This window comes from Poecilia latipinna, unplaced genomic scaffold (assembly GCF_001443285.1).
Source record: "Poecilia latipinna isolate Pla-1442-1.1 unplaced genomic scaffold, P_latipinna-1.0 Scaffold281, whole genome shotgun sequence".
NCBI lineage: Eukaryota > Metazoa > Chordata > Actinopteri > Cyprinodontiformes > Poeciliidae > Poecilia > Poecilia latipinna.
Genome location: NW_015112897.1, coordinates 398,019 through 415,278, shown reverse-complemented (window position 1 = coordinate 415,278; position 17,260 = coordinate 398,019). Strand labels below are relative to the sequence as shown.

The window sequence follows — 17,260 nt, the reverse complement described above, 5'->3', positions numbered from 1 at the left end:
AGATGGGTCAACGAGGAATGAAAGTTTTCTGCCGCATCTATGAGGTTGATGAGCAGCAAAATTAAATCCATGTCGTCCATTGTGATCGTCGCAGTAGTAACTGTTCTTTATTAAATTGGCAGTTGGCAACCAACCAACTCAAACCACATTGTTTAGTTTTAAAAATGATGACGTCCGGCACCGCTTCGATGGCGCCCTCAGTGTAATGCGAACACAACACGGTTGGAACCGTTCCGTGCGAAAGCGCCTATTATTTACACAAGTTTAACTTGATAGCGTAAGCAAATTAAATACTTTTTAAATTTCCAGCTCTGGCAGATAACTCCAGTTTGTTGCTCAACTTCAGCATCTTACCACATTGATGATGGGTTTCAGCAAAAGGTGCACAACATCAGGAAAATGTGCAAGTGCAATATAAGATTTTAATTCCAATGACTGATTTAGCGTTGACATGGTTTCCTCAGCCTTTGCTGTGCAGCTGGAGTCTTGGAGAAACCTCAAGATGGTAAAGCTCTGGAACAGATCGAGCTCCCAGCAACCCTCAGCAACCAGCAGAAGTGGTTACAAAGCGGCTTAAGGGAAGATCTGAAACCTGAACTGGGAGGACTGGGTCAGAACTCCAGTAAACTACTGAGAAGCTTGTGGAGAGAAAACCAAAATATCTGATCCAAGATGCACAGCGTAAGACATCCTCTGATACCTACCAAATAAATGCATGACGGGTTTCGTATGAAACTTCCATTGGGTGTTTTCAAGGTTTGGAAAGTGCTTGATAGTGCTTGAAAGTGCTAACCCTAACGGCATAAATTTGGAAAATGTAAGTTAGTTGAAACCAGATATTTTTCATACACCAACCACATTTTTTGTTCTGTCACAAGTCAAACTTCAGACTGAGCTTCTCTTGTTTACAGAATTACCAAAATTATATTTGCTGAATGCCAGAAAGCTGAGTACAGAACTTTATGATGTTTTTCTTTGCGTATTGTGTTTTAGCAGGAAGATAATTTACCTCAACACTTTCAGTTTGGATTGTTTCTATATGATGAATATTTATTGTTCCTAATGGTTCAATGATGTTGATCTGTGTAATTGAAATAAAGGTCGGCTTATATGTTATATGTTAAAACGTTATATTTTGGTGTTTTGTTCTTGGACCAGCCTGGAGTATAAGCTGTGTGACATTTCAAAACAACATTTTGTTATATTTTAGTTTACCTGTGAGATACTATCACAATTCAGTAATATATTATATTATAGTGAATTAAAACTGTGTTTGTTTTTAGTTAATTTGTGTTGTTTTTATCTCCAGTCTGTGGTGCTGGGAAAATCTGAAAACTTACTGTGAAATGTACTGTGGGAAAAATACAAATCCTGTTATGTAAACTGAATTTAAAACGTTACAATAAAATAAAGCATTTTCATTCTATGTATTTAGGCATTTAGCAAATATAAATAATTTTAGTAATACTAAGTGGCCTAAAACAAAACATTTTAGTCTGACTCAACTTCAGGCAGAGAGAGAAAAAAAGATGTCTGTATGTAATCGTCCAGTTTCAACGGCCGACATTGAGGCTGGGTGTTGTAGTTGCCACCCTGTGTGGTTTGAAGAAAATCCACAATAATTTGTTTTTTTTTTTTTAGAAACCATGTCCCTCAAAAACAACGCTTCAAACTATTCAGATGCAGCCTCTTAAATCTCAAACCATCGTTTTCCCTGAGTGGTAGTTCTACGTTTACGTCACATTAAGACCTTCTCTAAGCTCTAACACACCTCCTCTGGGTGGCTGGTGGGAGTCATGACTCACGCTCAGCTCCTGCGTCCTTGGGGGGGAACGCGTTCGAGCCCGAACCGGCTCTGACCGTTTATCTGTTTTAGCAACAATTAAATTAAGCTGCTGCGAAGCCTGAAAACAGGTGGTGCGATAAAGGCGAAGCTCTTCGCACCGCGACCGGTTTGTTACGTTTCAGACTAAAGACAAACAACTCTTCTTTTCATGAGCTGTGTATTGGGGGCTGAACTTTGTGACAAGGAGGAAGGTGACGTTAACCGGGTTTGATCTTCGGCTGGAACCACTGGGTAGAGAAACACGGAGACGAGAAAAGAGGTTAGAACATTACGGCGACGACAGGGGAGGATCTGCGGCCTCGGTCCGTACCTTAGCAGCATAGCTGTCCTGATACTCGGTCAGCGGAGGCCTCTTGATGGGGTGTGGCAGGCCGCCGCTCTGACAGATGTGAGCAGGGACAAGTTGGGCCCCACAGCAGCAACCTAACGGATGCTCAGATTTAACGCCACAGCTGGGAGAAAAACAGAGACAAGAGTCAGAAAATAATTATAAAATTATATATATATTAATATATAAAAGCTTTGTGTATCTGTAACGTACTTGGTGCAGCAGTGGGATGTAGATTGAAGGGCGGGGGCGGGCTGACATACAGCTGGTTGGCTCACGGCGGTCAAGTTGCCCCCCGTGACTCCTGCGTCCAATCAAAGTTGAAAAGTTGAAAAGTGAATTCGCAGCACCTTGCAAAAGTTTTTAGCACCCTTTGAACCTTTACGTCTTTTCATGCCGCCACAAGCACACAAACTTCGATGCATTGTGTTGAGATTTTTACCCTCTAGACCTACACAAAGTGGTGCAAAGCTGTGAAGTAGAAGGGAAACAAAAATCTGAAAAGTGTGGCTTGGACTTGCATTCTGAGTCAACACTTTTAGGAATCTTTTTTTTTTTTTTTTTCTTCAATTGTTTGCAGTCAGTCTTTTGAGTTAGTTGTCTACCAGCGTCACATGTCTACACACTGAAATTGTTGCTCATTCCTCTGTTAACAATAGAGGAGTGTTTATCAGTCGACGTCAATCAATCCTCTGCGCATGTCGCTTTCAGAACGCAAGCGAGAATACTTTATTCTAACTATTTACAACTAGGCTAATAAAAATTATTTACAACTCGCAGGCAGCACAGATCACTTCTCTTCGCTGTCAGAGGTTTTAGTTTTAGCACATCGATTCTGTTCCCGTTCTGTACTGCCTCCTGTTCCAATCAGCTGCATTTTTAATGCTTTAAGGCTTCATTTATCACCTGCCTTGGTGGATGCAAGGCAGGTGGACAAATCACAAACTAATTGTGAACAAACAAAGAAATAATTTGATTTGTCCTTTGCGCACTAAATGTGATTTCCGCTTTTTTTTTAAATAAAGTATTTTATAAACAAACTACATTCTGATGCCCTTATTGCTCAATACAACTTTGTTCTATGTCTATTTCTTCCAGCATTCCAGGTTAAATGTTTGCTTTTTTTTTTTTCTTCTGCCCTGCCCAACCCTTACTCGCTACTTGTTTCATGACATAGACCGGATCATTTTCAGCCGCAGCTTGTTGAAAAAAAAAAAAAAAAAAAACAGCAGATGATGAACCTGTGGCGTGATTCAGTGTGATGTAAGGAGCCGTCCCCCGTGGAACGGTGCCCATGTGAGTCGGCGTGGCAGTCTTGTGCAGAAGCTGCAGGACATCCTCACACTTGATGGGACCTCTGTACGGTGATAAAACAATCACTCCTGCAGGAGCACAAAGTAAGAGAATTAAACTCTGTACATGAGAGATGTGTTTTTCTGCATTCAGTCCCTCGGGTAAGCATTAACTGCCTTGCAAAATGATTCACAATTCTTACATTTTGTCACATTATAGCCACAAACACATTGAATGCAAGCACAAGGCCCTGTGGTGTGCCTCTGTTCAGGACCAGGGTGGATGATGTTTGGTCCACTATTCTCACCATCTGAGGCCGGTTGGTAAGAAAGTCCCCGATTCATAGTCACATTGATGCCGAAAGTCCCAGATCATGGAACGTCACTATCAAGCTTCTCAGGGATGGGAGTTATTAAATGCTGAAGACAAATAGCATCCTAACATCAGTGCCAAGATGCTGCAGGTGTGTCAGGGTTGTGTGTAGTACAGTGGAGACAGCATCCTCTGTGGACCGGTTCCCCGATGACTGGGGTTAGTGCGACTCATTTGAAATGGTCACAGCAGATTTTTGTGGTCCCAGCACAATGATGGAGGACGTAAAGCCGACAAGGACAGTGGAAAACTGCAGGGATAGATCGAAAATCTCTAAACTTCACACCACAGACATTATAAAGAGGACATGTGCGTATTATGTATAGCCTAACGCATGCTATTATAAAACATGCTGCTTTATAGAACCGTCCTATGTTTTCAACATGAACATTTGATAATAGTTAACTAGCAACCTAAATATTTAGGGAGCAAGTTGAATATCTAGTATTAAAATTAAATAGTTTGTGACTAAATACTTAGCAAAATAAATGTTATTTTGGAACTAAATATTTTGCTCAGACTTAAACATTTAGGTTGGAATTAAATATGAATTTTGCAAACTAAATATTTAGCTTCCTAAATAAATATTTATTTTCAAAACTACATATGTAGTTTGCAAACTAACCAGTTAGCTTGTGAATTAAATATTTAGTTTGGAACTCGGACATTTATAAATTTATGAATAACATGGTGGTAAAAATATGACTGAAAAGTGAGCAAAGTAAACCAAAAATATTGCTGTTAATGTTTTACTGTGTAGCTGTACAAACGGCACCCCATAGCTGTGTGGTTTGTAAAATGCTTATCGGAATATTTTACTCTGTTACTGTTAGTCCCTCTAAAAATATTGAAATGTGCTGAACCGGGTATCAATCCAATTCAAAGACACTTTTAAAAAAATGTGTTAATAAGGTTCAGAAATATGGCTACCAAAAAAACAACAAAAAAAACGTCAAATTTCTGTTTAATTTTCAGCGAGATATGATTATAACTTATACCTCACTGTTTCAAAATGGCGCCACATCAACGACAATATGGCAAAAAACGGTTCCTCTGCTCTTTCTTATTATGTGGGGAGTGTTACGGAAATTTTTCAAAAAGTACCGGTCTTTCGTGTCGTCTTAACAAGTTCGCAACAACAAAAATTTTACGGTTTAACTGACGAGCGGCTCAGTGTAAACGGGGCGTTATGGGTCGATCAGCATGGAGCAGAGCAGGCATAACGTCCGTTGTAACTCTGGTGGGATAAAATTCTGATGTGAATGCGCGAATTGTGAAGTCTGATCCTTAATTTTCAGCAGCTCTGCCCTGTTGTACTGCTTGAGCGTTACAGCTGCCAGACCAGATACCAAAAACACTTTAAAAAAAATTAATAAATAAAAAAGATAGCCGCAATCTTCGAGCCGCTTGCCCGTTAACGCCTCGGCCTGGCAACCGTTAAGCAACCGTAACACGATAAACACGCGTAACGTTTCAAGCGGTACGAACAATATCGACTCCTGGATTTAACACTTCTCTTTTGGCTTCAAATGATCGTTTCATGAGCGCAAAACCACTGTGAAAAATGTGTCCTCACCCTCCTCGTAGTGAATGTCAGAGGTCCCACTTGGCTCCTCCATTTGCCGCTTCAACAGGCCAGCTGCCGACGGGAGAAAACAGGTTGAATGTCAAGACGCACACTGGAGCTTCAACGTCTCTTTGCTTCAAAAAATGCCTCTTTACCTCTTTCACCATAGACGTTGTGCCATGGAGCTTCATCCTTTAAACAGCCAGCATTTCTGAGTTCCTCAGTGAAGGAAGTGGCTATGCCGCCGAGTGAGGGTATGAAGACTGGGAACAGGGTAGTCGGAGGGGTCTGTAGGACCAGAGGAGAATCTGAGTGTTGCTGGTAGCAACCGAGAACTAGATGAGCATGAATGGGTTACTGAAAGCATGCATGGCCTTACCTGGGGGCCAACAAGTGAGGCTTTGGTTTCGGGGGTTTTCATGTAGTAGTGTTGAAGCAACATAGCCGACGTATCACGTTCAGGCTGTAAAAACAGCCAAAGCACTAATGTAAAAAAAAGTGACGCCATAAAAAAAGAGACATGCCTTTCTGTGTACCCGGGTGATCCAACCTACCATGCGCATCATGCTTAATACCCCACGTTTACTGGGAGGTATGGGCTTCAGAAATGATCTACGTTGGTGAAATGGTTTAAAGTCTGAATTGTAGGTGGTAGTAAATCTCTCAGAAGGGCTCACAGCCAGACCCTGAGAGGAAAACAGCAGGGATCTTACAAAGCTGGAGTTAGCGCAGCAAATGGACAGGTAGCCGTAAAAACATGCAGGTTAGCAGAAACAATGTTATGTTCAGGCAACCACCTGAAAAAGCTAATTGTTTAAGGAAAATTTATTCTTTAAAATACACCTTTGTAAGGTACAGAAATTACTAGAAGAGTACTAATTTCTTGGTAATTATTACACACAATTAGTTGTGTGTAGTAATGAATAGATGTGTTCATCTATTCATCTATACCTAACCATGGTGCTACAATTACTAGCTCAGCCAGTAGCTTGTTCTGGCTGAGAACAAGTTATTGATACAGAAAGAAGTACATAAAAACTGCTACTTAAGGGTACTTAAAATGTATATTACTGTCCTGGTGAAGATATGTAAAAGATGTGTAACTAATTTATTTTTTTATTCAGTGGCATAATTGTACATTAAAATAAATGTGTAATAACCAATTTAACCCATTTATCCAGAAACAAAAAAACAAAGAAATGTACAATAAATCACATATAACACACTTAATTACACTCCTGCTTTTCATACTATATTCTGTCAATCCCCTTTAACCAAAAGGACAACACTTTCTGCATGGGGGTTTGCATGTTCTCCCTGTGCATGCTTGGGTTTTTTCCAGGTACTCCAGCTTCCACCCTCAGTCCCAAAACGTAACTGTTAGGTTAACTCGTCTCTCTAAAATTACCCTAGATTAACTGAATTTTGGAATTTGATTAGCTGTAAAAATCATAATCCTCAACGCATAGGTAAGCGTTTAAAAATATTTACTTTGTTGTCTACTGAATCTGTTTACTATGAGTTTAATATTCACAGAATAATATTTCACAGAATAACTGAAATAAATGTACTTTTAGTAAAATCTTTATGCTTTGAATGTTACTAGTAACTTTTTGAAGGAGCCATTGCTCTATATATGTTGTAGCCTAATTAGTTAGATTATATGTCTGTACATGCTTTAATATATCAGGCAAAATAACCTTGTTTTTTTAAATTATAACTTAGGGTTTGTAGCAGGGGTTTCAAACAATTAATGTCGAGCCACATCAAGATCATAAATGTCAAAGATGCGGTTGTGGCAGAATGTGTTGCTAAAACTACCAATTAGCTAAGTTAAAATATTAATTAACTAATTAAATATTAATTAATGTGGCAATATACAAATAAAAAAATAAAAGCTGATTTTATTTACTGATAAAATAATATTTTGCACACAGCTGTTATCTTGATGTTCTATTTATGTGGCCTTGTAGAGTCTTGATGACCACATAAATAGTTATGGCAGGCGGATCTGGCCAGCAAGCCTTGAGTTTGACATATGTGGTTCATGGTCGGGCTGGGCGATATGACTGAAAAACGCATAGCAATACAAGTGTTTAATATTAGCAGTCATCATTAATTATTTATAATTTTTTTGTTGTTTTAAATATCTAAAATACTGCCAAACTGGTGACGAGACCTTTCCTATTTTATCGACTGTTTCTTCTAGTTACGAAACTGCTGCTGCGCATGTTACTCAACAGGTTGTTGCTAGGCAACCAGAGTAAGTTAGCTCATGCCACCGATCTAGTTTAGCTAGCGGTGAAACGTTGAGCGCCTAAAGCGCTTGCTTTGCCTCCATCCCCCCCGAATGCAGTGCGGTTCTGGATCGGAGTTCAGTGAAATTTATTACATATTCTATGAGACATGCTCTATTGGCACCGATCATGTCTACATATATATAGATTGTTGTTTTATTGTCCAGCCCTAGTTTACAGAGTTTATTGGTCATAGTGCGCACTGTAGTGAAATATTGCTATTATGTATCTCTGTGTGTACTTTAATTGGATGGATGTTTTTGTTTACTTTTTTGTAAAAGTGCATTTTTCGAGATAATTCTGTTAAGAAGTTATTGTTTTGGTCATTGTTTTTGAAAATTGCTACAACCCTAAAAATGAGTACAAATATATATCTTTAAAGTTTTATGCGAAGAAGCATAGAAACATAACCTTTGCTATTTTTAAAAAAATCCTAAAATAATACCCATAATTATAAAAAAGCATGACGACAAAAGCTCAGTACTTTTAAAAACAGCCGTTCATTTTGTTCATTCAGTTAGCCTCTTAGCTAGCAGTGTCGCTGACAGTTAGGCTGCTCAACTTACTTCAGACTTATCGCAGCAAAGCACTAAGAGGAAGGTAAATAAAAACACACACGGGAATAAACTATACTGTTGGTATAGTTTCACGGCCTAACTATTTAATATTTAAATATCGTTTCTTTAAGTGTTCTCCTTAGGAGTCGATGCTGCCCCCGTCAGGTCAAAGATCAGCAACGCAGCCTTTCAAATAAACTCAATTCCATCTATAAAAGCTTTGGATTTACATGAATTAGCTTTTTTTTTTATTTAATGTTATTCTTTTGCCTCTTCAGATATGTTGATCGGTTTTTTTGAGTGTCAATAGAATTTCCAGTTAGAAACAATGTTTTATTTTTTCCCTTTAGTAACTAATTCAAAGCATTCAAAGGGTAAAAACCAAAACAAAAGGTGTATTTACCGCGTAGCGAGCCCAAGGAAACATATTTGCTGCTTCCTCCTTGGCAGATTAATCCCTCTTCTCGGTTGCAGCTTCTCTGCTGGACAGCTCAGAGAAGTATGCCCATTACTTCTCTGGGCTGTTACTGTTTACATTTAAATGTAATTATGTTTTATCACACACTTGGTTCTGTTTTTCCCAAGGGTGGATAAATGAACTGAAAGAACTTTGATGAGTTTAAAGAAAAACAAGAGTGATAGCCTGATTAAATACAACATGCAATTTCCAGATTATTCTGTTTATTAATGGTGGGGAAAAAAATTCCCAAACCAATATGGATAAATGTGAAAAAGCAATACCCCTCTAAAAGCTGCCGCTCTTGGTGGCAACAGATGCCTTCAAGTGTTTTACTGGCAATGTATTTTTCATATTTCTGTGGAGGAATTTTGGCCCACTTTCAGCTGCAGAACTATTTTAATAAAGGTACTTTGGTGGGCAGTGTCTGTTTAAGCTCATGCCACAGAAACTCAATTGGATTAAAGTCCCACTGTTGAATGGACCACTGCAGAAGCTAATTTATTTTAGACACAGCAATGAGTCAGTGTTTGACTCATTGCTGCATAACCAACGTTTGCTTCAGTTTAAGGTCTCAAACTGATGAACAAACCTTTTCCCTCAAGGTTTTCCACTATTGAAGAGTTCATAATGTCAATAACAGCAAGTACCGAAGCAGCAAAGGAACCTTACATTAAAATCTTAGTTTTGCACTAAGATATAGCACATCTTCCACAAACCTTTGTTTCATTAATCCACAGAACATTTCCCCAAGTCTTCAGGATCATCAATAAGCCCTTCGGTTCATCGGCTACACCTGCTCTTCCCTCCAGGGTCACAATGGGACAGTGTCAATCTCCAGCAATCATCAGGTGAGAATTGCGGAACAGCCTGGATAGAGCATCATCAGTAATTCTGGAAAATGTCATGATCAACCCAGGAACTCTGCCATAGATGCCATTGTTGCCCAATCTTTCTATTGTTATTACAGTCATGAGCAGACCATATCTGAGGTAGGTGAGGCCTGTTGTGCTGTAGATGTTGCTCTAAGTCATAGTACTAACTCCCTGAATGAGTTGTTGATGCCCTCTTGGAGTAATTTTGGTAGTTACTCTTGGGAAGGCTTTTGTTACATTTCCTGCAATGGCAGATGCAGATAACTTTGTTATTCACTTTTTGGTGAATAACAGGGAATGATGCAAGTTTATGTTTCTTAGTACAAAAAAAACAAACAAGAGATTTAATAAAGAAGATGCGATACTGCACATTGCTAGCATTAAACATTAACCAAGTGCCTCAAACTACAGTTTTAAGAGTTATTGTTGATGAGAAACTAACTTGGAAACAACATAATGAACATGTATGTAGAAATACCATAAAATCAATTAGTTATATACTTTTAATATCACAGTAGAAGTATATAACTTCTAATATACTATAAAAATATAAAATTAACTCTATATGGATACGAGAAAATCAACAAAAGTCAAACTTGACTTTTGTTTTGTTTAAAAACATCAAAAATTGCAGCTTGTATAATCAATCGATTCCGTTCATATTTATTGCAAATTTGCTTTCATAAGAACTGTATAAAGATTATGAATCAATGTGAAGTTTTATACAAAGTTAATAGCACCTCTTTTTGCATGGTGACTTCATGTGTTGATTATGTGAAATCTAATCGTTTTTAATCGCTGAACCTAGAGGTCTGCAGGTCTCTGCAGACCTGCCCTCGAACCGTCTGCAAAATCACCAACACTGTTATTGTAAAGCCATGGTGCAAATGAATCATCAAAAGTCAGAAAAAAAAAAAAACTTTGACAGTTCAATAAAAAAAAATATTTCAGCTGTTGCTACAGAAGCTGCCAAGTAAAAGGATTCATGTATTTTTAAATCTCTTCATCTGAGGGCTGGATCTTGAGAAATCATGTGCAAGTCCAGTCTCACAAACCTGATTTAAAGTCATTGTGATTGGAAAAAGAGGAATGAACTGTAAAAATCATAAAGTGGCCTTTGTTGTCACTGGCTGCCGCCGCCGAAGGAGTGTTGAAAGGAGATTTTAGCATTGGCGCCATAATCCATGCTGATGGAGAAGCCGAAATGCTGAGCGCCGAGACTGGCCCCTCCGAGGGCCGACGACTGCTGCAAAATCAGGAGGCTGTAGCCAAGGAAACGACCCTTCAGCTTCTCAGACGACGCTGCCTTTTCCAAAACCTCTGTGAACCCTGAAGAGAGACAGACGGGGGCAGGAAGTACAACTAAAACGGCTACGATTCAGAGGAAACCGTTGGAAGGTTTTCTCAGTTTCTGACCTGGCTTCAGCAGAGACCAGCTCTTCCAGACGGAGCCCACGCACAGGATGGGCAGACCCAGTTCATCGCTCAGTAAAGACTTGGAGGACAGGAAGAAGGAAGAGAAATTACATGCAGTACAGAAACTATTCACATCCCTTAAACTTTTCCACATTTTAAGCACAAACCTCAGTGTATTTAATTGGGATTTTATGTGACAGACTAACAACAAGCAGTGCATGATTGTGATACATGGTTTTCAAAATACTCTAATTACATCTCTTCTGTCTGCACTGCAAAAACAAAAGTATTTTCAGTCTAGTTTCCAGTACAAATACCTTAGAAAACTTGAAATTAAATAAAACTAACTTACAAGTAACTTTTTAGCAAGAAATCAGAGCATGTTTTGATTAAAAACATTTCTTAATATTGATTTAAAAAAAAGAAAAACATTTCCATTGGCAGATTAATTTACTTATTACAAGATTTTTCTATGTTACTTTTCATCAATATTAATTATTTACTTAAAACAAGTTCCTGCATCTTCAATGTTCAACTTTTGAAATTCAGAAATTTCCTTGTTTTTTTTTAATCACCAAATTTGGTGGTTTAGAGTAATTTTAACTGGTGTAAATTTTGCTTTTTTTTTCTCCGACTACAATGACCCTAATACGCCGTCATATGCATGTTACCAGGTTGTAGCAAAACAATAACAAAAGAAACACTAACTTGATATAATCCAGTATGATTAACAGATTATAAATTGGTTAAAAGCAAGTTTAGTAATTAATTACGTGTCTGATAAGTCATTATTCAAATCTTGCTAAATCCAAGTAAACCAAACTTCAAACCGACACAATTTATAAAATGATAACTCTGCCTTCATCAGTAATTAGTGCAAATCTGCATATTTAGCATTTTATAACTAGAACATGTTATAATCTCATTTGGCAAACTATTCCAACTTCACTTGCAGTGAAAAAAAGAGAAGGTAGTTTTATTAAAAGCAGTCCTACGTTTTAGGACTGCCGTCACCTCTAGAGGGCGCCCTTGTGACTCTAGTCATGATCTCAGGAAACAAACGTTGTAAAGGTGGAACAGTAATGTCATCAAGAATCTTATAAACTAAACAGATATTTGCATAAAGTATCAGATTATCAAGAGGTTTTTCCCTGTAGAATAGCTATAGCATTTAATAATTTGTTGACTTCTATGGGTGATTGGTTCCTCTGAATTTTTGGATTAAAAATAAACATTTTTTCTGATTTTTATTGGTGAAAAATAAAAGTAAACATGCATTCTTTTCCTTCCACTTCACAATATGCACTACTATCACATAAAACCCAACGAAAGGCATTGAGGTTTGAGCTTGTTATACGAGTGGTTGCATAACTCTGTATATCTGATGTGGTACTGATACCACATGATACATGCTGCCTGCTACCTCTTGTGCTGCAGGCAGGACTGCGGCTACGTGTTTAGCCAGGACTCTGCCTGCCTCGGCAAACACGTGCTGACACAGAGCATCCCCAGCTTCTGCACCTTAGATTGAAAGATAAATATTTTTCATCTTTACCCGCTTCTATCAAAGACAAGAACAAAACAAAAGAAACTGACGGGCCGATTACCTTCAGCCAGCTTCAAGCAGAAGCCAGCAAAGAATGATTTCTGGAAGTTTCTGTACAGATGTGGCAGCATGCCCATCAGATCCGACACCTGGGATTGAGAATGAGGATTTATTCACTATAGTCTCATTTAAACAGGTGGTGTAAGAACTTCTTTACATGAGGACAAAAATTGTTAAATTAAAAGCACGTGGGGTTACAAAAATTATATATATATTTTTAGAACATTTGAAATAAAAACATTTGTGCCTTTTTTATTTTATCTGCTCAATAATAATAATAATAATAAAAGACAATTCTATTTGAATCGAAATATGAATAAAAATCAGTAAATTATTGCAGATACACCACATAATTACAGACTAAGGCTGGACAATATGGCTGAAAAATGTATCATAATAGAAGCATTACATATCAGTTGTCATCTATAGTTATTAGTTTGTTTTTTGGTTTAAATATCTGAAATAATAAGAAACTAGTGTTGTAACCTTTCCTGTGTTAGCCACAGATTTCACTCTACGCTGTTGGTTTTTATTTATAAAAAGTTATGAAGCATGGTGGAGAAACCTTAAACTGCTGCTGTGCAAGTTACTCATCAGTTTGTTGCTAGGTAACCACAGGTTACTCAAAAAGTTGTTGCTAGGTAACCAAAGAGTTAGTTAATGCCACCAACCGTTCTTAGCTAACCTTTACGGGTTAGCTTTCCTCTGCCTAAACTAATAAATGGGGATCTATTTTTTGCACCCAATAATTATTTTAGAAAGATATTAACCTACAAAGGACGAAAGACGGTTCATCAACATCAGCCAGCTATTCTTGCAGGCCACATTTTGGACACCCCTCTTCAAAGCAAATCAACTTCTGGATGTGTCTGACCTGGAAGTACTCCTCCATGGCTTTCCTAACATGTGCGACGTCATGCGGCGGCGCCGCCAGGTTGTCTTTGGCATCAAACACCGTCTTCACAGCCAAATGAGCGATCCAGAACCCTGAAACACAAAAGCAACATGAGTCTGTGCCGCAACGACGAAGAGATAGACATTGATGTCTACCTGATCCTTCATCCCCCATCATGTGACCCCAGCCTCCGCAGCCGACCTGGGAGCCGTCAGGGTTGACCAGCTTGCAGTTGGAGCCGGTCCCGGAGATGAGAACTACGCCTCCTGGTGAGAAGGCACACGGAAGACGGTGTTAGATAACAGAGGGCCATAAAGGAACGGTGATGACAGTCCTAGGTAGACACACCTGAAAGGGTAAAGTATCAGTCGTTAACGGGAAACTGTGAGGAGCTTTGGTGCAAGAAGGAAATGATTAACAAAAGCAATGATGAAACTAAAAATGTAACCTGTGAAATCCAACTAATGTAATTGTAATTCTTAAAAATAAACAAATAAAATAGTACCATTATCAGCTAACTTTAATTACATGCACGTTAAAATGCAAAAGCTAACTACATTACTCGCACTATTGTGTTTATAGAAATGAGGATAGTAAGTTGGGTGATAAAAGTGACTATTTATTACATCTTTTTTAGGTGTGACAGACTGCATGTCACATCAATCATACCTCCACAAACACAAGTACTGCTTTTGAAAAATATTTCCATTTTCAATACGCTTCTTTTGGACTTTTGCACACACAAACTGCACTGAATCATATTTTTACATTTATTTACATTTATGAATACAAAAAAACAAAATAATTTCAACAATAAACAGTTTTGGGTGGTTTTAGACACCAATAACTGGAATTTATCACCACAACGACAAATCAAAATTGTTATCATAATAGTGAATATATAACGATAAATGATAAACGATATGACATACGTTGTTTAATGTGCGGCAACCTCCAGCCCAGCTTCTTATTATGCATCCAAAATGTATAAGATTTTGATTTTATCAACCAATTAAAACACCAAATTAAAACTAAAAGCTTACCTCGATCACTTGCCGTTGCCACGGCACCAATGGCATCTGTGGTGATGAAGTAATGCTCGCTGAGATGTGGAAACCGCTCCTTCATCACAGCAATCAGGTTGTCGATGGCATCTTTCTGCTCACCCCCACTCAGAGACATACCCTTCACAAAAACATAAAGAATTATAGTTTCAACCTGACATTACGACAGCAAGCAGGAATCTGTTTTTAAGGAGCCATTTGACTGACCAGACAGCGTAGCGGCGTGTTTGGATCCAGTCCTGCGTTGATCTTCGCTTTATGGACCATTTCATTGATGGCTTCAAGACATTTATCCACCCCGATCAGCTATGTTAGACACAAAGGCACAAGTTGACAGCACAGGGAATAGACAGTAATCATAAAAAGAAATGAAATCCGCATTAACTCCAACTATATCCGGGTCTTCAAAAATAATAATAATAAAAAGCGAGAGATTAAATTATTTCAACTAGAACTGAAAGATGGTGCACTTTCTATCTCTTTTGGGTTGAAACTGTCCCACCCTGACTTTTATCTGCACCTGTGCAGCTCACCCAGTGGTTGGTGCAGGGTCCCACTGCCTCTCCCAGCACCTTCCCATCTCCTGACAGCAGCACAGCCCTGGAGTGAGTCCCTCCACTGGATGAAAACAACAACAAAAGAAACAGAAATACAGGGATAAGTTAAGACATTATTAACAACTAACATAAATACCTCAGTGAGACAGGAAGGATGAAAGAATGCAACATGTAACACGTTTCTATGCATTTTCATGAGCAATCATTCATTTGAAGGCAACGTAGCAAAGGGGGACGAGATGATCACGAGATTTACGCTTCCGTGTTCGAATAACATCTAAGTTTAGCCTTAATTTATACAATTAATTTATTTGTATTCAAGACATAAATAAACATGCAAAATTCAAACAAACTCAAAGACACACGCCATAACACTTCAATTTAAACGGTTTTAGTGGATATTTCCACTCTTTCTTACCCTTCTATTCCACCGTACACCGATGCCATGTTCCTGTTTGGGTCCCTGTAGTCGGCTGAGATCTCGCGAGATCCAGTTACACTTGCAATATCACATCTTAACCACTAGATGGCAGCGTTGTGCTATCTTGTGTCTGCTGAAAGTTTTATGTGCAAATAAATGAATAAAAAATAATCATAATTTTGAGTTCATTTATACATTTTCTACTATTATTCTAGTTGTTTCTACTACTACAGTTGCTACAATTTTATCCTCACTGTTATTGATCTAACTATTTGCATATTGCTGTATTTATCTGTAAAACACCAATAAAAACAACAATAGTAGTAGTTATATGTTTAGACACACGGTCTCTCTTTAAGATACATAAGCTTGATATAAAGATATCAATTAAAATGTAGAAAAAAATGCACAAAATCCACAATTTACTATAAATGTACATGAAATTTCTCTTCAAAATACAAAAGGTCACACAAATAAATCCTAAAATGCACAAAGTACACAGCCAAAAACAAACAAGTACAACAATGAGGGAAGAGTCATTATTGGTCACAATGACCTTCTTATGCTTAGATATCATTTCTAGCGAAAGAGAGCTGCTTTATTCCAGAATAATCTTGACCTGATTGATCAACGAGTTAAGTCTGTTAAGATGCTTAACGGAAACAAAATGTATTAAAGGAGAGAAAACTCAATATATTATCTGTTAATCACTTAAACTTTTCAACTTTCTCAAATGAAAAAATCAGCTTCTTGACTTTTAATAACCAGAATCTGCATGGAATTGGAAATATTTTTTCTATGTCTAAAACCAATAATCTTCTCCACTGCCTGACCCTTTATGATTATTGGCCAAAGTGTAGCGCTGCACTATCTTCCAACCTCTCTTCCAGATACAGCTCCTTCATTTTACTGCTGTGTACACTGACCTTGTTATTTGATAATTTCACAGCAAAGCGATTGAGTTTATCTTTTGTTGGTTAAGTTATTGCTAAACTAAACTGCAAAAAAAAAAAAAAAAAAAAAACAGAATAAGACATTATGGCCTCAAATTGAGACTGGGACTCATTGTTCAAGAATCCTTATCCAGTGTCAGAATAATGTCAATAAGATTTATCACCACTGGAGACACAGCACAGCTACACTGTGAGCCAACAGGAACAGGAGGCATCTGCAACATATTAATATAGCTGGGCAGCTCCACTTGCCAACACACACTGCTTAATTTAAAATTCCTGCAATTTTTCTGAAGTGAAAACGTATTTATTTTGGCACCAACAGCAGGTCTACAGAAAAGGGGGAACGGATTATTATGCAAAAAAGGGGGAAAAAAAAAAACCTCTGCAACATTTATACCCTGCTGGTAACTTTCCATCATTATCATCGGATGTAAGTAAGAGCTTTCGGGGTTCGTTTCGACACAAATAGAGAGCAAATGAAACAGTTAATTAGAGTTTGGGTGAACGATGAGGTAGGAAAGTGAGCGTGTCAGAGGTGAAATTAAGGAAGAAGTTACACAATAGTGAGGAGGTGGGTGGAGGGAAGCAGAGGAGCGTGCTGTTTCTGCTGCTACAGGCAGAGAGGAACGTCAATTCCACGCTACAAGAGGATACCGGATGTAAGCAAAGACTTCAAAATAAGAGTCTATCGCTCTGCTGCGCTGTTACATTGCAATGCAGGTTATTTGGCACCACATTTATTAATAGAAATGA

At 38.1% G+C, this 17,260-nt stretch overlaps 2 protein-coding genes across 2 annotated transcripts; both read right to left on the bottom strand.

The window, feature by feature from the left end:
• Window positions 1–1,986: 1,986 nt before the first annotated feature.
• On the bottom strand, window positions 1,987–8,791 carry LOC106948289 (uncharacterized). Its single transcript, XM_015033869.1, has 9 exons — window positions 8,664–8,791; window positions 5,961–6,092; window positions 5,786–5,869; window positions 5,562–5,694; window positions 5,416–5,478; window positions 3,416–3,556; window positions 2,388–2,478; window positions 2,157–2,298; window positions 1,987–2,073 (listed from the first exon to the last, which is right to left on the bottom strand). Exons 1-9 carry the CDS (start codon window positions 8,685–8,687, stop codon window positions 2,044–2,046), a joined length of 840 nt encoding a protein of 279 aa, XP_014889355.1. The 5' UTR covers window positions 8,688–8,791; the 3' UTR covers window positions 1,987–2,043.
• A 1,287-nt stretch (window positions 8,792–10,078) lies between these two features.
• nagk (N-acetylglucosamine kinase) lies at window positions 10,079–15,660 on the bottom strand. Its single transcript, XM_015033867.1, has 10 exons — window positions 15,549–15,660; window positions 15,107–15,191; window positions 14,781–14,879; window positions 14,553–14,694; window positions 13,665–13,775; window positions 13,489–13,601; window positions 12,616–12,703; window positions 12,432–12,529; window positions 11,009–11,087; window positions 10,079–10,921 (listed from the first exon to the last, which is right to left on the bottom strand). Exons 1-10 carry the CDS (start codon window positions 15,575–15,577, stop codon window positions 10,716–10,718), a joined length of 1,050 nt encoding a protein of 349 aa, XP_014889353.1. The 5' UTR covers window positions 15,578–15,660; the 3' UTR covers window positions 10,079–10,715.
• Between the last annotated feature and the right edge of the window lie 1,600 nt (window positions 15,661–17,260).